This window comes from Vespula vulgaris, chromosome 6, assembly GCF_905475345.1.
Source record: "Vespula vulgaris chromosome 6, iyVesVulg1.1, whole genome shotgun sequence".
Classification (NCBI taxonomy): Eukaryota; Metazoa; Arthropoda; class Insecta; order Hymenoptera; family Vespidae; genus Vespula; species Vespula vulgaris.
In genome coordinates this window covers 7,726,996-7,750,863 of record NC_066591.1, presented here as the reverse complement: position 1 = coordinate 7,750,863, position 23,868 = coordinate 7,726,996, and the positions used below count along the sequence as shown (strand labels likewise).

General features: G+C 37.8%; 1 protein-coding gene across 5 annotated transcripts in view; it reads right to left on the bottom strand.

The window, feature by feature from the left end:
* LOC127064633 (irregular chiasm C-roughest protein-like) overlaps window positions 1-23,868 on the bottom strand; it is a 129,471-nt gene that overhangs the window by 32,942 nt on the left and 72,661 nt on the right. For 4 of the 5 annotated variants that reach the window (XM_050995967.1, XM_050995966.1, XM_050995965.1 and 1 more), the window contains one exon: window positions 12,955-13,391. In XM_050995967.1, coding sequence (XP_050851924.1) covers window positions 12,955-13,391 — 437 coding nt within the window. Of the gene's footprint in view, window positions 1-12,954; window positions 13,392-16,060; window positions 16,477-23,868 lie in introns of those variants that run through there. The other variant, XM_050995969.1, reaches the window with a different exon arrangement.

The following is a 23,868-nucleotide window of genomic DNA, read 5'->3' as shown; positions in this document are numbered from 1 at the left end:
ACAGACAGAAAGAGACAGAAAGAGAGAGAGAGCAATGAGAAGTTCCTTTGGGAAGTAAAGATGTAGACACCAAGAGAGATAGAGATAGTCTGTATAGGCAAACAACGCATCACGAAAATTTACCTCTGGAATATCGAGTCGCACGATCACGAACGTTTGTAATTAATTTTAATTAGTTGATCCACCTAACGAGTAGTCTAGTGTAAACGGTCGTGATTAATTATAATTCGTTCGAAGAAGGATCGGTCCTAAACTCTAGAGACTTATCTACCTACACGTTTCTCTATACGAACGTTTACGTATCTATGCAACCCCTTTGGAATTATAACGGATGGTACTCGACATCTTTTCGGTTTAATTATCGATACAACGAAATTGATGACGAATACATTTACCTTTGAGATATTCGTTAAAGGAATTAACGTAGTATCTCCTTCCTTGCAACATAATATGTCTTCTCTTGTAGCTTTGTATATGGTCTTACTTAGTTCATGCATGCACATCGTAAATATATATATATATATATATATATATATATATGTTTGTGTGTGTGTGTGTATAATATGCATACATGAACATATCTATATAACTAACAAATAGATACTAGAAATATCGTTTAGATGGGCTTGGGTTATACATGTGTGCATACGTGCGTCTCAGAACACACAGGTGAATTTGGTGCATATAACTTATGCGGGTACTCAGGTTTCCACGTTGCAAAAGGCCAGACATTTTATGCTTGAAAGAACGTAAAACTGGAAAAGTTTGAAAATGCTCGCTCTGTACGTATACGAAGTATGTAGAGAGAGAGAGAGAGAGAGAGAGAGAGAGAACGAGTAGGCGATTCTGCACAGCGAGTTTTCTCTTTCTCTTTTTTTCTAGTTTGCTTGGATTCGTCGCTATATTTTGTCTCTCTATCTTCCATTCTTTCTTTCTTTCTTTCTTTCTTTCTTTCTTTTTCTCTTTCGTTTCTCCTTTCTCTCTTTATCTCCCATTTTCGCATTCATAGAAAAATACGTTTATGTTTGAGGTTTCATCGACATCCTAGAAAATTTCTATGATTCCAAACGTTAACGCAAACGATGAAAATACAATTATTCTTATACTTAGAATTTGAACATTTTCATATAGCTCATAATTATCAATATTTTAGAAATTTGTTTCTATGAAAGTTTATAATGATTGTAACCAATGAATATATATATATATATATATATATATATATATATATGATATAATCATTATAATAGTTAACATTTTTACATAGTACTTTATTACCTTTCATTAATCGAATATATACAAAATACGATGTTAAGAAAATGACGATATATAGTATAAATGATCACGTTAGGATTAGTCAAGTTCGTTGAGCCGCGAATAAACGTGTTATGGATAGCCGGTCGGTACGCCGACACGGATTTGCACGATTAAAACGAATATTCCATGCACGAGAGCATAGCGAGCGTGTCAACCCGCGCTATTATCGACATTATTATTTCGGCTAATTGGATCGCAATTTCCGTTACATCCGACAACGCGCTTCCCGAATTATACGTTAGTCGCATGCTTATATTCGTATGCGCATGCTCCTAGGGACTCGTTCGCTAAAGCTTTGTAAAGGCTTCGCGAATCGAGCGAGAAACCGCAACGAGCGTTAAGAGGCGGAAAACGTATTTTAACGAATTTCCTCGCGTCCGAACACAATCGCGTTAAATGGAATTTTAAATGACACCGACGATTAAACGGCTAGAAAGAGTGAAAGAGAGGGAGAAAAGGAGAGAGAGAGAGAGAGAGAGAGAGAGAGGGAATGAAACGAGTCTATGCAAACATTCGGTCGAATAGAAACGTCCAACGTTTCCGGACGATGTGATATTTTCTTTCAGAAAGGAATTAATCATCGTCTTTCGTACGTATCATCCTCAAATACATAGAGACAAATTTTCTTCCTCATTTATCAAGATTTTGTTGTGTGCTATTTGTAATTTTGAAAAAAAAGAAGAGAAAGAAAAAAACCTATTGGAACTTTCCTAACCATTTCTATATCTTTCACGATTTAATTCGCATGGAATTAATTATTGTTTAACGTAAACCGTCGGGCGGATTTTTCGAGCATAATGATCGTTGGTATTTGCTCAGGATCATATCCTTCCGATTCGTAACCGTGCTAATTGGAAACGTGGCTCTAGTTGCAAACTGCAACGACCCTCGATCGTTTCGGCCTACAACCGGATAAACGATGGCTGTACAGTGTACAAGCAAGAGCGGGTCGCATGAACGACCTTTATTGCGACCCTAAATCAACTAAATGTCCATGATACAGTGAGTAGCCTCGTTTCGAACGAGCCGATCATAGTTACCTGTCAACCATGACGAGATATTTTGTACATTTCGTCTTATAATTTATTTGTTTCTTTTCTCGTTTTCTTTCTTCCTTTTCTTTTCTCTCATTTTTTTTTTTTTTTAAGAAGAAATATCCTCTATTAAATCATATATAAATATGTTACATTATTTTAACAATATTATTTACAAACACAAAGACATACGCATTTAAAAATTTGGAGTAACAATTTCCAACATAAAAATTCTCTAGTCCGAATAATCTCTAAATCAGTACCATCCTATTCTAAATAACGCGTTAAGACTATCTACTGCACCCAAAGTACACGACGGTTATTCGATAGTGTACACGAATTACCTAGTCTCTATTTGCCGAGTAAACTTGTCAGTCGAGTCTCTCGTTAACAGTAACTTTAATCCATAATTACAGCGTATTAAGATGCCGATCCAACTCGTCCGATGTGGAAGCAAATTCGAATCATATTTCGCGGTTGATATCCATTGCACAAAGGATGTAAATTTTCAATCTGACATCGACGTTCAATTAACCTACTATTTGTTCTTATTCAGAATATTACTTTTTCATCTATACATATATATACATATATATATATATAAACGTATATTTATATAAATAAATGCATATGTATTAGCAATATAAACCTACATTCGAGCTCGTAATTCAACGGGATACAATCAGCGTGTCTTTAAAATCTTGTTATATATATGAATCGATTAATTTTCTATTCTTTCTTTTTCATTCATTCTCTCTTCCTCTTTCTTGTTATCCTTTTCTTAAAATATCTACATATATTCACTCATACAATTGAATTCAACCAGAGATCAGAACAAAACGTGTTTTACTAATCAATACACAAGACAAACGTGTCCCGAAAGTGAAACAAAATCGTGGCAATCGATTCGATAGAGCATTTCCCTTGATCCTTACATTTCGACCAATCGATTTACGACCGTATCTCATATTACCGCGTGAATATCCGCGTAATCAGTTATCCGAATAGTAATAGTCTGCGTGCACGCTAGCTAGCTCTTTATCGCGATACTAAATCAGCGAACCGTCGATAACGCGGAGATGATCCTTTAGCGTAAGGTGGTCTCTCATATTAATGTTAGTTTCCTCTAAAACGAGAGAGAGAGAGAGAGAGAATGTTAGAGAGGTAGGTATGTAATAGCAACCATAACTCCATGCCGAAATTAGTAACGGTTAGGCCTACAAACGGCTTGTAGGCAAGCGAACGGTCGGCCAGACGAGCCAGCCATGACATTAATCGCATCTGTAAATTTCACGAAAGCACGGTCGGCATAGTTGTGTACTTGCTTCGAGTCGCGATCAGTGTCGTCCAAGCTTTGATGTAAATCTCGTATATATATATATATCGATTATTTAAATAAGACCATTCGACTGTCATGATTATATTTATGAACGCAGATATAAAATCTTCTTTTCTATTTGTTTCTTTTTTTTCTTGTTAATTTTTTTATTTTTCGATCTTGCATCCTCTCTTTTCGAGGACCTACTTAATTCATTATAAAAGGGATGTAAAAGCATTTCACTTTATAAGAAATTTGCATGGAATCATGACTTGTGTACTGGCAAATAGATTGATCGAACGTGTTCGTTGTCAGTAATACGATCAAAGTAACGCGCGAGCAACATGAAACGAGATTACTTTTCCCTCTCCTCCCCCTCTTTCTTCCCCTCCAACTTTCTTTATAACCAACGTCTACTACTACTTCCTTCATCAAGATTTTTCTATTTTCAAATTCATTTTCTACGAAATATCCCTGGAAGTTTAAATATAAAAGAAAAAGCGAAAAGGAGAGAGAGAGAGAGAGAAAAAGGTAAAACAAAAAAGAAAGGAAGAAAGAAAAGCGGTCAAACGAATAAAATCCGTTTTCGAGACGATGAATAAAAGATGATACGACCAGGACGACGACGCCGACGACGATGACTATGACGAGGACGACGACGATGTGGTAGTGGTGATGCTGTGGCTCGCGTCGTCGAACTGATTCGCTGATTCGTATTCATAAAATCGTATTCATAAAATATGTAAAATACCGTTTTTGTTTCATTTTAATCGAATCAAATTGGTACACGTACCGGCCAAGCAAATACGAGAATCTTAATCTTCCATTATAATTTTCTTTCGGACGAATAAGGTGTCAAGAATTTTGTTTCTTTCTTTTTCTCTTCTTTCTCTCCTCTTTTCTGTTTTTTAATCGGGCGCTACATTATTAATTGGAATATTTAGTCAGGCCGTTGTAATTATTCGTTCGATTGCGTTTCAACAACGATAACGATCGATGTATTCCCGACATGCTATCCCTCAGCAAGCTATCGAATGGTAGCACAGGGTGTTCTAAGGTCAGAGCGATTGCCAATTAACGCTCGACTCGATACTCGATCAACGACGACCGAGGACCATCGGTGTCGACGTTCGTCGAGGAATATCACGACGACGACGACGACGACGACGACGACGATGACGACGACGACGAGGACGCTGAGGACGACGACGACGACGACGACGACGACAAGGACGAGAACGAGAACGACTATAACTACTAGTACTAATACTGGTACTGGTACTAGCACTGGTACTAGTACTAGTACTACTATTGCTAGTTGGTACTCTACACATACTATGAAAGCAACGCGTGCACGCGGCCTGAATTGCAAATCTCAATTTGTCGCGTGGCACTGGAAGCGTGCGCTAGCTCGCTTCATCAGCATATGCATAAGGTGAGATTTTCGGTAAAATTGCTTCAGACTGAGCTATAAAATTAACGCTCATATTTTCGATGCCTTGTGAGAGAAAGAAAGGAGAGGGAGAGAGAGAGAGAGAGAGAAAATTAGAAAAGCATAGATGGAGAGAAGAAGAGGGTTAGAGAAAGTGATAGTGTAAAGATAGAAAGAGACGACAAGAGGGCTTCGTTACGCGTTCGTTGATTCACACACGAGGATATCTCGGTCACGTAGACTCCTCTTAATTGGCACAATCGCTAGAGCTTTTGGCGATTCGTTTTTCACGCTTCGCGCATTCGACTTTAACGACCGGTCTTTGGCTCTCAGGATTAATCGCGACGCCGTCTGCTTTTTTCCATCTTTTTTTTTCTCTCTCTCTCTCTCTCTTCGCTTTCGCCTTTCTAACCGACTACGCAGTACTCCGAACGCCACCCTTTTTTTAGTTTGTCTTTTTATTTCTCTGTCTCTCTCTCTCTCTCTCTCTCTCTCTCTCTCTCTCTTGATCCTCCTCCGCCATAAATTCGCTTCTCGAATCTCCGTCAACGTAATACGATATCGATCTGCACCGAACTGCCGGACATTGATTAAATAAAGCCATGAAATAAAACGCCTTCGGGCTTTTTATTTAGATTGCGAACGTTTCGATGGAATCGAAAACTCAATGAAACCTTCGCGTCGATCTCATCGTCAGTGAGAACAGTTTTGCGATTCGTCGAGCTCGAAGCACTTCGATCGGCGCCTCGTTTAACCGGCTTTGTATATCCGAGAGATTAGAACGAACTTTGCGATAAATCTTCTCACTTCTATCCTGTCGTTGGGCAAATTTATAGACCGATTCACTGTTGGATACCCTTTCGAGAGTTCATTATGATCCCTCGTGATCTATATCTTTGTCTGTCTCTATCTCTATCTCTATCTCTATTTCTCTCTCTCTCTCTCTCTCTCTCTCTCTCTCTCTCTCTCTCTCTCTCGTTCTCTTTCAATCTTTCTCTCTCACATAGAGTATATCTACGAATTAAAACGTCGATTTATACGTTACGATAGACATCGAATCGAATGTCGGATCGATCAATGAACTAACTCCAAACGAAAGAGACAAATATCAGCTGCTACGTCAAGCGAGAGAGAGAGAGAGAGAGAGAGAGAGAGAGAGATTTTTGGATAGAGAAGGAAAAGTGCGCCGACCGTTAAAAATCCATGCGCGTATATAGTTGGCTGAGTTGCGTATCTTTTTTCTCTTTCTCTCTCTTTCTCTCTCTATTAAAAACCGCTCTTCCGCGATGCTGCTCCTTTTACGGCGTAATATAGGAATCGTAGACATCGCGACGTTCTCGTCGGTAATAACAGCGAAAGAAAAAAAAATGGAGAGAGAAAAAGAAAAAGAGAAAGAAAAAGAGAAAAGAGAGAGAAAAGAAGTAAAGGAAAAAAGAGATAAAAAGGGAGAAAAAGAGAGGGAAAAAACAATGAAGCAGAGAGCTTGATGAAGAGTCACAGTCCGATCTATTGTCGAAATGCATTTTCTAGAACAGATCGTTGAGAGGTGATCTCTCATGGAATTAAAAAGCTACTCGTTCTCGAGATAGTTTCGAAACAATGCATCTGTTATGATTATCAAATTAATTAAACACGTGTGAGAAGAAAAGAGATAAAGAAAAATAGAGAGAGAGAGAGAGAGAGAGAGGGAGAGAGAAATTTACAACTTTTCTTATGACCGAATAATAATATAAAATAAAAAGAAAAAAGTAGAAAAAGGAAAAAGTAATATAATAAATGCTTAACGAGTCTCGATAAAACGGTTGTTGCAATTACTATTGTAGAATACGTGGTACAGAGACGTGAGATCTATGTCCACGAGAAACAGCGAAGCGAGGAGAGAATCGTAGAAGATCTATCTTGGCCGAGGTCGAAAAGCGAGAGTACGTATGTATGTATAGGTGTGAGTGCTGCTGCAGTATCCGTGCATACTGAAATATTGGCCCGCTTGCGGCTCGCTGGCGGTACGGAAGATTCGTGAGTCGCTCTCCGCACATCCTCTATTCACTCTCTCTCTCTCTCTCTCTGGTTTACTCGGTCGTTCCTTGCACACACTCCGTAGTCCTATTGATCTATGGCAGAACCATTAACCACCGAAGCGTGCGCCAAATGTTTCGGAACTAATTTAAAGTTCGAGCAAGCCTTCCAAGGCAACGGTATCGTCGTCCTTTTGAAGACTACCAAGCAAAGCATATACGTGCGAAAGCGTCGATTAAGATCCATCGAAGACACGCATAGTAGTAGTAGTAGTAGTAATATTAATAGTAGTCCAAATATAATATATGTATTTATTAGCATGGAAGATTCTCAACAATTTCTTTCTGCTCTTCATTTGCTCTTCGTACTTTTCTTCGTTCTTTATTATACTTATTATACGCTCGATGCGATAAGAAGAAAAGAAGAAGAAAAAAAAAAAGAAAAGAAAAAGAACTTATATTCCGCGATTCTTCTATTTTACTGGACTTCTTCTTTGTCCTTTCTCTAATCTAAAAGAAGTCTGATTGCAATAACCATGATAAAAGAAGAATCTTTTCTTTCTTACTTTTTATTTATTTTATATCAATGCGCTTAATAAAAATACGTAATAAGATTTCTCTCCAACTTTCTTGATAACGATATATTTAGAAATAACAATAATAATAATAATAATAATAATAATAATAATAATAATAATAATAATAATAATAATAATAATAATAATAATAACAAAAACAACAACAATAACATTGATAATAAAAATAGTAATAATAGTATGTTCTATTCTTCTTTTCTATAAGTTTTTCTTTACTTTTTCATTCTCTATCCCTTTCTTCTTTAACTTTGTCGCTAGGTTGATCGTTTTAGAGATGCCCTTTTACCTAGTCGTACAAACCTATCGCAAAAATGGACGATATAACTCAGGACCCAGAGAGAAATTTAATCTCAACCGTATTGTAAGCTTACAACGCTATTGTTGCGAAAAATGATGAGTCGAAAGATTCGAAAAAGCGTTCAAGCAAGGAAGAGTGCCGTGTTTTTATGCGAATTTATACGATTTCCTCGGCATTGTCCGTCGAGTATCTTACGATTTACGATCTCGAGAGTCATCGATTTATCCTCTTTCCTTCTCCTTCTCTCCCTCCTTCCTTCTCTCTCTCTCTCCCTCTTCAATTTCTAAACTATGAGAAGAGACTGGAACGAGAGAGTAACCGCTCTATTACGTTGTCGAATATAATTTCTATCGTGGAAAATTAAACGTTCGTCGACGTTCCGGCAAGCAAGCAAAATGGCCAACCAAGCTTGCGGCGTGAAACGCTTTTTCTGCTAAATTTCTCTAACGCTTTTATGTACTTTGATACACGGTTAACTCACACTGTGTTTATCGATTGCACCGAAAGTTCATGATAAATTTCTAAAGTATGATTAAAGAGTAATTATCAAAGATCCCCGAGATGTTTTATTGACTCATTTCAACGTTCATAGATACCGTTTTCCTGATTAACCGTACCGTGTAGACATTTTTCGAGCGTTCTCTCGACGTGGTAACTTGTTCTCAAATATTTGCTCCAATCGTATGCATACATATGTACATACGTTTCTATCTCCCTCCCTTCTCTCTCTCTCTCTCTCTCTCTCTCTCTCTCTCTATCTCTTTCTCTTTCTCTTTCTCTCTCTCTTTTAGCATGGTATCGATGCTATTTGGAATTCACCTACGAAGTTGCACAAAACGTTGTGAACTTTGCCGAGCTCTGGAAACTCATTTGCACGCTGTTGGAAAACTATAGGAATAATATTTCAAAGCTAGGAAGGATAATGTAGAACGTTGGTTCGGGGGACACCGAGAACGGCGCCGCGAATTATCAGTTAAATTATCGATGGCTTTCCAGCTTCGATATTTAATGCTATTGATTAAACGTTGCGTACGTTGTTTCGAAGGTTATTGAAATTCACATATCGGCCATATTATTTCGTCCGCTAATGTGTTTATATATATATATATATATATATATATATATATATATATATATATATACGTTTATTAGTCTATGTGTTCGGAATGTATCGAAAATATTTACTTAAATTTTCTATTTTCGTTTATCAAATGAAACATCTATATTAAAGAAATTATATCGATCTGTCAATTAGGAATAGGAAAATTTTACGTACATATATAAATACATAAACGTATATATATTAATTACGCGGATCGAACGAAAGTGATTATTATGGAATCTATATCATTAACAGATTCTAACAAAATCTTATTTATTAGTAAGTGTAATGAATATATAACTATTCACCAATTGAAAATGGCTTCGAAACATTCAAACCTTATCGTTTTCGGAAGCAGTCAGATACCGTACAAGTCTGTACGATTGAACCCTACGAGGTGTACGATACAAACGTGCTAGAAAGAGAAAGAGAAAGAAAGAGAGAGAGAGAAAATATCGATATAGGATACCGTCGAATCGGTCTATCGCCTCACGAGGCTAATCCTCACGGCCTGGAATAGCCGAAAAACAAATAGAAACGACGAGTCATGTGCGATCGACGAAAACTCCGATATCGCCTGTAGCACATATTCCACAACGAGCAGTACTGTGCAAAGCGTTACTGCTACCACCTCTACGTGTCTCTCTTTCGCTCTTTTCTTTTCTCTCTCTCTCTCTCTCTCTTTCTCTCTCTCCCTTTTCTTTTTCTTCTCTACATAGCTTTTATTGGCAAATCGAACGAATCGAACGTTGCACGTTTTCGTTTTTACAAAATCTCTTTGATGGTATTTTCTTTAAAAATTGTTACTACTTTTTTCTTTGATTAATCGTAGTCGTAAGATTTGGAAAGTTTCGAAAATTTTGATATCGTACAAAGTAGATGTTCAAAGGTTGGTTAACACTTACGATGTCTTAGTTGTGGTTTCTAGCGTGGTGAACGGGTTCACTCTCTTTCAAAAGCTTCCTATCGATAGAAAGCAAAGTTTAAGGTACCTTTACGATATTAAACCTTACCATTAGTTAAAGACTTTACTTCGACAACAAGGAGAATTTTTATTTTCATTTTTTATTAGTCCAATCGACTCTCCTCTATTTTGACTCTTTCAATGACGAATTAATGAAAACGTGGAACGAAAAAATCGTACAATTGCTCGGTACGAACCGTACCAAATTGGATTAAATTTCAAATTGCTCGTGATTGATGCTATTTAAAGTCATAATTCCGCATGTAAAATTGTTCTTCCTATATGCCGAAATGAAATTTTATCGTGTCGTTCCGATCGCATAGCCGAATAACATATCATTTAAGCCAGAGTCAAATACAAAATTATCTGTGGAAAGCGCAGTTAATTACGCGTAATTGGAAAGCAATTAAGTTACAATTCGAGCAATCGCTTCAATCGAGGACTACGTAAATCGTACGTGCGTAAACGTGCGTATCAAAGGAAGCCACGAAATTTTGAAACCCGTATTACGCACTAATGTAAGTCGGAAGCATTAAACGTTCGTTCGATCACGCAGCTCGATCGTACGCGAATTAGATCGTTTCTCGAGCATTCGCAATACATTTCTTCGTCTATTTGAAATTTCTATTTTCAATCTGTTTAACAAATGAAACATCTATCTCGTCCAAGAAATTATATCGATCTATCAATTGAGAATAAGAAAACTTAACTTTCACACTAAAAAGAAAAAAAAACAAAAAACTTGATGTATAAATATTTCTAAATATTTTTATTAAAACATCAATAATATCGAATTTATTTTTATTTATCTCGTCTAGATTTATTTATATCCTTTTCTCTATGAAAACTGTTAGCTAGTTTATATTTTCTAAGAAATTCTATGGGTCACTGAGTCGAGTATTGTTCCAAGAAATTATACATAAGGTTCGATAAAACCTTGTCGCATATACGTACAGTAGGCGTCAGAGTATCGACGTCTAAAAGAATCTAGACAAAATTTATTCGATGATCATTGTTCTCGCTCGAAATAATTAACATTCGTTTAATACGACGTGTCGATGGAATTCGAAACTAAATTCTACCCGGGTTTAAAAAGAGTTTAAAAGGAATTTAAAATATTCGATAGAAAGATAATTAACGAGTATAACTATATATATATGTATATATATATATGCGTATCTACATACATAAATTTCCGTGTTTCTCTGATTTCAAAATGGCCGATCGCATAATTCAACGATTTCGACATATAATCCTTTTTAATCCTAGACCCGGTAGAAATCTCTGGAGTATCTCTCTACGTAGTTATCTCAGTTGCTGTCTCTGAATTCGAATGACGTTAACCTATATATCATATAATATGGATATTACGTGTTCGTTAATTATCTACGTGTCACGCGAACAATTCGAGATGCTTGGACGAAGATAACGACACACGCTTACTTATCGTTTCGCTTTTACAACGTCGTAGAGAAGTTGAATTTGAAAACTTGAAGACTTCCTAATCGATTCAGAGAGTCGTTCGAGCGAAAATTCGAGTCCTTTGCGCAGGAACGATAGCAAGTACGCTTTCCCAACGAAAAGTTCATAAGATTAATTGAGATTTTGACGGTGTACGAATAACAGGGAAGTTAAAAGGAAACGAGTTCTAAGATTGCTAAATCATGAGAAACGGTTGATCTTCGAGCGTCTAATAATACTTTCCTTATTTCATCATTCAAAGGAAGCGAGTACGTATAATTTTGACGTATAAATTTCAAATATATTCCTTGTCTTTCGTTCTCCGATTACGTTTGTATCGATACACGTGTATATAACATATACTTTTCATATAACTTTTCGATTCTATGAGATGGAGACGTTTCTTCGAGAGTATAACGTATGTATCGATTTAAACGAAATTGGATCGGCAATCAAGAAAAGAGAAAAAAGGAGAAGGAGAAGAAGAAGAAGAAGAAGAAGAAGAAGAAGAAGAAGAAAGAAAAAAACGAAAAAACGAAGGAATAAAAAAAGAGAGAAGAAGAAAAAGAAGTATCGTATCGTATCAACGAGTCGTGCTCGTGCTTCGATTGGCTTACGAAACGAGCACAACGATGGCAAACGACATAAAATATTTTGTTGCGGCTCCGCCGCGACGAGGACACGCACGATGTCTTCGATTGGATTCTTTCGGTGAAAAAAGAAAAAAAAAGAACAGAATGAGAACAAGTGGGGAAGAAAAAGAGACAGAGAGAGAGAGAGAGAGAGAGAGAGAGAGAGAGAGAAATGAGACGACGGCACGCCGCAGGAAATTGAATTTCGCCGTGAAGACAAGCGGTCGGTTGTTCGTCGAAAAGCACAGTGGGAGCAGTTTTAATAAAATCGTATTCTCGTTGGTTAAAAGAAGGAGGGAATGAGTTCGTCGATCGGTAGATATATAGACGACTCACACAATCAGATATGGAAAGAGAGAGAGAGAGAGAGAGAGAGAGAGAAACAAAAACAAAGAGAGAAAGAAGGGTGACAAAAGTTTACTTTTTCCAGTGCGACGAGATCGTTCGTTCTTTGACGAGCAAACGAAACGCTGCTACCGCGGACTTGTAATTAATTTCATTCGAGCGAGATACAGGAGAAAGAGAACAGGAACGTAGCTACGAAAGCTTCTACCACTACTACATACAACGAACTATTATTCAGACTGGAGAATCGATAAAAGTATGTTAACGATGTCCCTCGCGAACTCGTCTAGTTTATTTTTCTTCTTTCTCACTTTTCTGACTGTCGATGAAAGCGAGCCAAAAGAATGGATCAGCAAATAGAAATAGAAAGAAAGAAGATAGAGTAATAGAGAGAGAGAAAGAGTTTTCGTCAAAATAAATAGGATTTTGAAAAGACTCACCCTCTTCGTCACTACCGATCATAGCGTAACGTTCGTATCCAGTGAGATTCCTAACAGCACCAAGGCCAAAATCATCCTTCGTCCATTGAATCGGTCCCTTTTGATCAAGAACTCGGCAAGGAAGCGTCACCCTACTACCAACCACCGCGGTTTGATCCATTGGCTCGATGGCGAATCGTTGATAAACTACTTCCGTCGTTGTAATCGGCTTTAACGTCGACACAACCGACGAGGACGACGACGAGGACGATGACGACAAGGATGAGGATGATGACGACGACGAGGACGACGAGGACGAGGAGGATGACGACGAGGACGAGGAGGAGGAGGACGCGTTTGTCATGTTCGTACCCTCTATGCTCCTCGCTTCCATTGTTAGTAACAGTGTAAGGCAGATTACGATCGACCTCGTTCTTGATCCTGTCCTCGACCTGGAGCTGAAAGCAAAAAGGAAAATAACGATGAGGCGTTAGCGATACGAAAAGAAAAACGAGCTGCTCTTCGAAGAAAACGACTCGTTTGCAGAGTCAACGAAGGTATATATACATGTAATGTGTGTGTGTGTGCGTGTACGTGTGTTAGAAAAAGAAAGAGAGAGAGAGAGATGTCGATGGGAATGGCGAGCAAACCTGTTGAGACGGAATACTTTTTAAAAATTCATCATCGCGAAGAAGTCAAACGTTTCCCGGCAAGTTCTCGGCTCTATTCAGGAAAAACGAATGAAATGCAACTACATTATAACAGGTAGGGAGACATTTAAATAAGAATGCCTAGATGTTTTTCATCCCTTATGAATTGTGTAGAAAAGTATTTTTTTGTAAAAGAAACAAACGATATAAAAGATTATCAAAGTTTCCTTTTATTATAAACTTACGAAATTGCTCCTTTTTTTTTCCTCTTTATTATTATTATTATGATTTTTCTTTTCCTTTCTTTTCATATTACACCCGTAATATACAAATTTATTTACCCTTTTTTTTTCAAATTCGTTTACGTACATTTTTTTCAAGTTAAATTTTTTTAATGACCTCGCCTAGCAGAGAGAACGTTGCACGCTTTTCTGCGTCCATTTACCTTCGAACCATACTTAATTTATCTTTATAGTCCCGTCGGATTCGAAAACGAAGTTACGGCCAAAAGAGCGGACCTCTCGTAAAATGGACGATAAAAGTATTGCCGTTTTGCAATTTATTACTATGTTCGGTGTTACTACTTTATATGAGATACGTGTATGTATGTGTTCATGAATACAAACACATATGCATATCCATGAGAATGTCTACACAAAGAGCAACTCTTTCGTTATTCATTCGTCGATTATTACATCAAATAAGCCATAAGGACAAAGTTGCGATGCTAATAATCGATCGTTCGTTCGTTTCAGCTAACAGCTTTATATCGATTCCTCCTTGACGGTTTTTTTTTCTTTCTTTCTCTCTCTCCCTCTCTCTTTTTTTACTATTTCTTTTTTTTCACTATTTTTCATTCAACATCCAATCGATCATCGTCGTACTCGTGACGCTTCCATTTCTTTCCTATCTCTCTTCGTAGCATTTCAAAGGGCACTCCTATTTCTTTTTCTATGTTCATACTAAACAGGAAAACGAAATGGAGAATCACGAAATAGAGAAATTTCCAAGCGTGTTATCTCAAGAGTACAATTTCGGAATCGACTTTTCCAGTTTTGTATTTCAGTCTTTCTAGTATAAGGTAGCACTCCGTGAAATAGGAATAAGAACATTGAAAAGATAATGATAAAAAGAGAGAAAACCTGAAAAGGGAAGGTGACACCTTAAAGAAGAAAAAACAGAGAATTTGTCGTCTAATTACGCCAGATAATTACAGTCTTTCCAAAGTGATCCTTTTTCCGAAAGTCCTTCCCCTTATTATCGTCCGATCTCGACATTTTCCGGATGGAAACGTTTTTGTCCGTAATGGAAAAGAAGAAAAAGAGAGAGAGAGAGAGAGAGAGAGAGAGAGACAAAGATAGATAACAAGAAGTGAAAAAGAGATAGGAAGAAAAGGGATAGAGAAAGAACGTTGTTGGTCACGAAATAATTTCTCGATTTCTTCATTGGGCACTCAATTAACCTCCGTTCCCCCCATTTATATTCAAATCAGTCCTCATCCGTCTTCATATCTGTTCCCGATCTAATAACTGGGGAGTAGTCAAGGGAAAGATTTTTTTTCTCTCTCTCTCTCTGTTTCTTTATCTCTCTGTCTCCCTCACCCTCTATCTATCTATCTCTTTTTCTTTTTTTAGACCGACATCTTTCTTAACACAAACGAAATGATCGATCGAATCGACGATTATACAACACAAAAGCTTTTCATTTCTATCCGTACATAGACGCTCGACAAAACACGAAGGTCCTTCGTTGTTATTTCGTAGTAGCGATCTTAAACGTGGGAGTAATCAAAAGAGCAAGGAACTTACATGCTCCTTTTTTTCTCTTTAACCGTCTTTGATCTCACGTTCACTCAACAAGGAGTTTCGTTCGATGAGCTTAGATGGAAGCTCGTTTCTTGGAAGGGAAGCTGCAACGGTAAAGCGGTAAACCGACCTTCTTCTTGCTTGTCCCGTCTCGTTGCTAGATGCTGAGTAAAATGAGAGAGAGAGAGAGAAAGAGAGAGAGAGAGAGAGAGAGGGAGGGAGGATGTCGTAAGATGCTCGTACGACATCGTTCCCGACCGTTTCTTACAAGCTCAATAGGATAATAACCTCGACGAGTGACTGCTGCTAGAACGGTTTGAATGGAGTGAAGAAATAACGAGTGTAATAATAATTGCGCTTGTGCCACAGTAATACCACTTGTATCTATGTATGTATGTATGTATGTATGTATGTATGTAAACGTTTGTGTCTATATATATATATATATATATATATATATATATATATATATATGTATAGGACGTTCCTAAAATGTTCGAAGTTAAATATTGATAAACGATAAAAATAAATGGCTTTCTTCTTCTTCTTCTTCTTCTTCTTGTCTTTCTCTTTTGTTGGTTTTAATGTTCCTTATAACGTTGAATATTTTAAGAACACTCTATAGGTTGTATTAATGTAAGTAAAGAAAGTAAAGAATTTTTGTAGACTCACATGAGAAAAAACGGTCTTTGAAGGTAGATGTTTAACATAGGTCTTCGGCGGTCGTGTCGTGGGTTAACCCCCAGCTGACCTTCCATAAACATGGAAATCAGTCTACCGTTTTGCGAGCGTATCGTTGGTAAAGCCGTAGCTTATATGGCCACGATATATCACGAAAGCGACGCGTTCGCGTCCAACGCGCTCCAGATATTAACTGTGTTGTTCGGCCGAGCTACTTGCACGAACGACCCGGTCGTTTCGCAGTCGGAGAAGATTATGTTTCGATGTGTATAGGAGAATGGTAGGTGAAGACGAAAACCTCGGAAAATGAGCAAGTACGCAAGTCCTTAGGTGCCCTTTAGGTAGGATCAAAACTTTGCAATGTTTACGTATACAGATATGTATGTATTTAAATATATACATGTGTGTGTGTGTGTGTGTGTGTGTAGGAACTTTTATACTCACAGTGCATTTATGAATATACATGTACTTACATATGTGTAAATGCATAAATGAGTATGAAATATATCCATACACACACACACATATATATATATACACATATATATATGTATGCATAGATATTCGTAATATGAATATTTCTAAGCGTATATAAACATTATATTTACATACGTACGAATGTATTCCATACGAAAATGGATGACTGCAAGATCCGAAGTTTATGGATCGTCCCATGGGATATATATCCCATGACAGAAAGTATAGGCACGATGCAGTAGTAGTCTCTCTTGGTGTTTTGTAACATTCCTATTGGATCGGATTTCGAAGTAAAACGTTCGTCCGTTCTTTCTAAAGAATGTAACCTCCAACTCTACTCTAACGAGTACACCCTCCTTCCTTTTAAATCGTACGCAGATGTTAAAAAGAGAAAATAGAAAAACGTAGCGATATTTTTTTAACGATTCCCCTCGATCTACGATCTCGTAATTCATCGACAACCGGCCAGATCGACGACGAAGGTTCGTGTTACAGTGTCGCGCTCGTAGCGCTTCCTGCAACGAAGAAGCCGCTGTGTATCCCCCGGTGTCGTCGTTCGGGGGTTAAAAAAAAGAAACAACACGGAAAATAAAAGGAATAAAGGAAGAGAGAGAGAGAGAGAGAGAGAGAAAAAATTGCCATTGTATCCGATAACGAATTTCCGTAGCGTATAGCGCGCGGTATGTATCGGATTTATGGCGGTTTCGCTTCCGCTTTATATTCCAACTTGGATGCAAGCCATTTCGAGTTTTCCTATAAGAGCAAAGTTTCATAGTATGGAGAAAAGATCTTTTTTTTATTTCCTTTTTTTCCTTTTCGAATCTACCACTAGAACAACTATTTTTCGATCATCACTGGTTATTCCTGGAGTCTTAGCCGAATGACGTCGTTACGAAAAAATGTATTCAAGGAATTTAAAAATATCCGACTTCCGTTCTAAATTCTGAGTGAAAAAATTCATATATTATATCGTCCAAACATTTTATACTTACTGTTAGCGAAGATAATTCGATATGTGGAAATGGAGAACGAAAAAACAACAAAATAGAAACTGAAATGTTGCTCATTGTACGCGGTGAGTGAAATTAAAGAGAAATATAGAGAGATAGAGAGAGAGGGAGAGAGAGAGAGAGAGAGAGAGAGAGAGAGAGGAAGAGGTCAAGCGTGATATTTAATTTGGTTTTTGTGAGGCTAACCGATGGTTTTATCGCATTGTTTACGAGAGAAGGAAGAAAGAGTGGGGAAGAATGGAGAATGGTTTGCATGAAAATGTCACGCGTGCTACGTCAATGGATCCAATCAGGTCCTCTTGTTTTTTATCAATCGTACTAGAGAGACAGAGAGAGAGAGAGAGAGAGAAAGAGAGAGCGTTGGAATTTCGTAGGGTACAATGACGTAATGGCGGGTGCGAATAAACGCACGAACGAGAGCCTCCTCTTTCCAATGATGTCTACGCGTGCGTCAAACATTCTCTCTCTTTCTCTTTCTATCTCTCTTTCTCTCTCTCTCTCTCTCTCTCTCTCTCTCTCTCTCACTTACTCTTTTATATATATAGATCATGTGCTCTCGCTCACCGATAAAATAGCGCGACGCGGGCAGAAGCGTGCGATAATTAATTGCCATGCTGTTCCAACAATTAATCCCGAATGTCGCGACAATTATCGGCTAGGACTCATGGTAATGTTTAAATTTAAATGAGATCGTTGATCGGTACTCTAGTAGGATTGAGAGAGAAAGAGATAGAATGTAAAAGAGATAGGAAGAGCAAATAGATGTACCATGGTGCATTATTTTCACCTATTTACAGCTATTTGTACCGAATTAATCCGATTTCCGTAGAAATTTCAACGGCGAACGTTAGTTCCGATGAAAGAATAAAAGGTTCTCTTCTGTGAACTTTTATCGGGCGAAATTAATCGATCGATGACGATTATTAAAATCTCCATGGTTAAACGAGGAAAATGGAATTTTAAGTACGCGATGATTTTATATGAGACGAAAGGGATGCGTTTCGCACGGAGACTACTCTAAAAGCAACTGAAGATCTTGTCTACTGAAAGAGAGATAAAGAGAAGGACAGACTAGATGAAAGGAGATAAAGGGAGAGACAGAGAAAGAGAGAAATAATGGCAGACAGAGTCGACAAGGCCGTATGTTTTTCGTGAAACATAGAAGCCAAATGTAAAGTGTACGAGGGTTGGCTGAAACTAAGCAAAAGCTTCACAAAGGACTTTGTCCCGCGACGAAGCATGGAAGACTAGTTCCAAAGCTCTACGATCCAATGCCACCGATCAATTTGTTATGGGATGACCCAGTATCAAAGATAGGGGTCCCTTGGGTCAATGTAACTTGTTTTCGTATGGGACACCAACCCTCATAGGAAATACACATATACACTCGAATACGCGCGCTTGTACAAACACGAATCGAAGTTGCACGCGTCTCCGCGTAGAAGCACCTATACGTTTGCGAATGTGTAACTTATGCAGGAACCGATATATCTACCTTCCTCTCGCTTCAACGACTATCTAAATATAGCTACTCATACTTGTTCAATTGTACCTACGTATACACACGCATATATATACACTGTGACACGAAGATTACGATATATGTATATTCTTTGGTTATCTCGATCTCCGATACTTTCTCGAGTAAAAGGGAGATAGAAAGGATAGAGAGAAAGGAGGACATCTTGAAGGATAAATATCTCAAAGGATAACAGAAGAATTGCGCTATTTTAATCTCTAACGTAAATAGAAAAATTATTTCTTTTTTAATTAAGTAAAGATATGCATAGAAAGTAATAAATAAATCTTATATTAATGTATCAGAGAATTGTTTAATTAAAGAGATTTAAAAATCGTTCCATTAAAAATTAAAGCAACGTTTTACCTCGAGAATCAATTAGTATGATAAACGATGATCAAACGAGTCGCCCGACAAATTTGGCTACGGTGAACGTTTATAAGAAGCAAAGTATACCTTTCGGAAGAGAACGATTGACAAAGGGCGCGCATCATTTTCATAATGGCCTCGACGGACAAAGTACTCAGCAAGTGCTTTCGCTACTGCTGTCGTTTGAAATGACGCGCCTGTCGCACTTCGAATCGTAAGAGAACACACCTTGATTGTTCTTAAGCGGCTCCCCTTGGTGGTGGTACTCGTCCGGATGAAACGCACTAAAAGCTGCGCCGGATAGTTCTCTAAAAGCTTCGCCCGTACTTTTCTTCTTACGAAGCGTATATTTCGTTCGATTTTTTCCTCTTACCGTTCAGTAGTATCACGATGAATGATAAAACTTCGAGGATCACGATATAAACGATTTACATCATCGTCAAATTTCACGACCAAATTGACCGGTTTTTAAAAATAGACGAGTAAAAAAAGTACTATGAAATAGACGAAATTGAATGATGTTCGAACGTCCCGTTAAATTCATTTCTGATTGTATCTATTTAATATAAGAAAACGTTGAAGCAATCATTAGAAAACTATCGTAATTCCTTTTACATGATTACGTCTAAAATCTAAAATGAGTAAAATACGAACGTTGGTTCTCTTTGTAATAGGGACGAAGTATTTTCATTCTCGTTTCGGTTCCCTTTGCAAGTGGAGATTGCGAAGTGACCTACCCAATCTCAGTACTATAGCTCGAATACCTACGCGTTTTCGTATAGAGAGCATGCAGCCATGTGTACCGTGTCGATGTTTCCCGACAACGCTACATTGTACGCCGTGCACACTGAACTATGAGTGTGTAAGTAGATACGTACGTACGTACGTATGTATGTAGATACGTACGTACGTACGTACCTATGTATAAATATATCTGTGTACGTATGTACAAGTATATATATACGTAGTATTGGCGTCGGGAAGCAAGTAGGCTTGGTATGCGCGACGTTTCACACGAGCCATGTTGATTGTCGTGTAAGCATACAATGCAGCAAGCGCAGTATGGCAACGGTTAGGCGTGCCGACGTAAGACGTACCTACTATAGTACTATTCCATAGTAGTTCATTCTTGAATACCGATAAGTATCAAGCAGGTCGCAATAGATATACGTTTTCGTAGAATAAATGCCGTAATATTTGATGTCAACGATAATGCTTGTCGATACGAAAGCCACCATCGATTTCTATTATAGAATCCTACGAAGACTGAATTTCCGAAAGTTTTCAAACTGAGTTTTCTCTCTCTCTCTCTCTCTCTCTCTTTCTTTTTCTTTCTGTTTGATGATTATGTTATATACGCCAAAGGTGCGAAAAAAATAATTGGCGAAGTTGCACGAGAACTTTCGCGGCTTCTCTAACGAGTTTGGAAATATGATTTACGATAAAAATGATATACCCTCTGTGAGGGTGAATAAGTGAGTGAGTGTAAGAGAGAAAGAGAGAGAGAGAGAGAGAGAGAGAGAGAGAGAGAGGAAGGGGAAAGAGAGATATGGAATAAAACGTATATAGGGAGAAACCTCATTCCTTTTTTTTTACGCGACAGATGGCCGCTCCATTACTCGATGCAGCTTCCATTTCGTAGCTGCGATTTCAGTTCCATTGGCACAGCCGTCGCGGAGTTAAGGAAGTACTAATGGCTTCGTTAATGTCGACCGATTCGAACGAGAAATAATGCTTAAATCCTGAACCGCTGGAGCACTCCCTCAAGTGTAATCTCAATCCCTCGTTACTTTCCTCCTTCTCTTTCTCACTTACTCAATCCCTCGCATACTCTCATACTCCCTCTCTCTCTCTCTCTCTCTCTCTCTCTCTCTCTCTCTCTTTCTCTCTTCTCATTCGAAGAGGTTAAGTCCTGCTTCCGGTATGCTTTCGAAGCCAATCAAAAATGATGTCGCTATGACTCAGCCGTCTATGAAACGATATATGTAACATGTGCACATGTATGTGTACGAAAGTAATCTCGTAAACGGTGGGCGTTCACGTTAATCGTTCATTCTAACACGTTTATTTTAGGCGTTACGTATGATTGTAAAATATATCCTAGCGGGAGGGAAAAAATTGTTTATCTGACTGTCCTCAATTATTTTTTATTTTTTACGATAAAAAAGAAAAAAGTTTATGATATACGCGCGCAATCAAATCGGTACACTTCACGTTTAGATTTCTACTGTGAAAATATTTATCATTTGATTGGAAATCAAAGATATTGATTTCAATTCGATGATTTAATCGACCATATCCGTTTTCTAATTTGTGTGAATTCAACGAGGTCAAAAATATTTTTCGAACGTTTGCAAAACAACGTTGAACTCGTTTCATAATGTTTTGTGATGTACGTGATCCGTTTGGATAACTGATCTTTCATATCCATTTCTATATACCTAATACTAACGAAAAAGTTTTCAGTGAAAAATACAACTCTGAGTTTTCTCTACGTCATATTTTATCCCGTTATCGTTTCTTAATGACTTCAAAAGCACACCTCCTTTCTCTTCGGCAAAGATTTCCGTCGTACAAATCGAACACGGCTGTATTTTATTCTCTTATCCACGTGATGATCCCACATGAATTATTCAAAAGAACACACATTGTATTTCTCAAAGATAAGTAAATACGATATAGTATACCTTAGCAGATGGGTGATAATTAAATCGAAATAAACAGGACGATTTACGAGTCTCTCCTTTCACTATCCAAGACAATATTTAATAAGCGAGCTTTCTCAAAACAACTACCATCGTTTTCCGTTTGAATACAATGGTATCCAATAAAGGTCCACGCGAACATCTCCAGAGAATAAAGTATATAGAACTTTGTCGAAGATTTTACGGTCGAAAAATTCCAATTTATACGAAGACGTCGTCGTCGTCGTCGTCGTCGTTGTCGTTGGCTCTAACAAGCTCGATCTTGAGTCGACTCTCGGACGAATCGAAGATTGGCCGTCTGATGCAAGGGTAACACCTCGAGAAAATATTCTCATGACTTGTCCTCAAAGTTACCAACGTTTCGAGAAGGACGACGTGTCGTTGAAACGTTGGATAGGACATAGCTATGCATCTGGGAATATATGTACATACATATACATAACTATGTATTTGTGTGTGTGTATATATGTCGCGTAGCTTCGACGGTAGATTCGTACGACGAGTCTACATAATATCAAAGTTACGTCGTCGTCGTCGTCGTCGTCGTTGTCGTCGTTGTCGTCACACGACAGTACGTTACTTGCCTTCTGATGGGAAAACTTGTATCGCGTACTCACACAAACATATATACGCACACACATATATTATATATGTACGCAGCAACGTATATTATCGTACGTATCGTGCGTATATACATACATACATACATACATACATATATATATATAAACATACGTCCCACGAGAAGATTTAATGGCGACGGCGTCGACTCCGACGACTCGACGGCTACGTCGATCGTTTCGAAGTCACGTCAATGTCGCTGAAAGTTAATTTAGTTTTTCTCAACGTCCTACGAGAGCTTATACCAGTTGCTCTTTTCTGTAGCAACTACTCGTTATTATAAGAATTTCAAACGTTTCGATCGATCGATCGTTTCGATGGTGCGTGTAGGTATAAACTTACCTTTGAGCTTGTTAATCGGCTGTGCAACACGTGGTATGAACTTGGCTTAAAACGGGAAATAAATTTTTCTTCTATCTCTCTTTCTCCCTCTCTCTCTCTCTCTCTCTTTCTCTTTCTCTTTCTCTTTCGTTTTTTCTTTCTTTCTTTTTCTCTCTTTCTCTCTTTTACTTTATTTCTCTAGTGATACTTGCATGCCATATATTTTATACTTGAACTCTTGAAAATATAATTTTAAAGAACCCTTACGTCCGTCAGTTTAGACGTTTCGAAGGTGTTGAAGTTTACTTATTACCTCGTTTTTCTTCTTGCGTTTTTCTTATCGATTATAACCGATGGTTTCCCTATTATTTATGGTATACTCGACGTTCACGCAAAACATGATAAATATGAGATAAATTACTTTTACAGATATATGTTAATTACTTACTATTTTCAAAAACGTACTTTCGTATATAGATTAAAATTATAATTAAAACGAAGTCCTACTTTGAAAAAACTATTTCACGTTTTAAGATATACACGAAGATCTTATTTATCTGTTCATTTTTTTTCTCTCGTCATAATTCTACGGTTGAACGCATCAACTCGGCCAGGCGAGAGCGAATTCATCTGCAATGCAGAAACTAGACGACCACGCAAATTCAATATTTGCTTCGCGATGAAATGATCATGAAACGAAGAGAAATGCGTGCACGCGCGCGCGTACCTACATGACCTAGATGGTTAAAACGTTCTCCGTGAGGGTCGATCGTACCA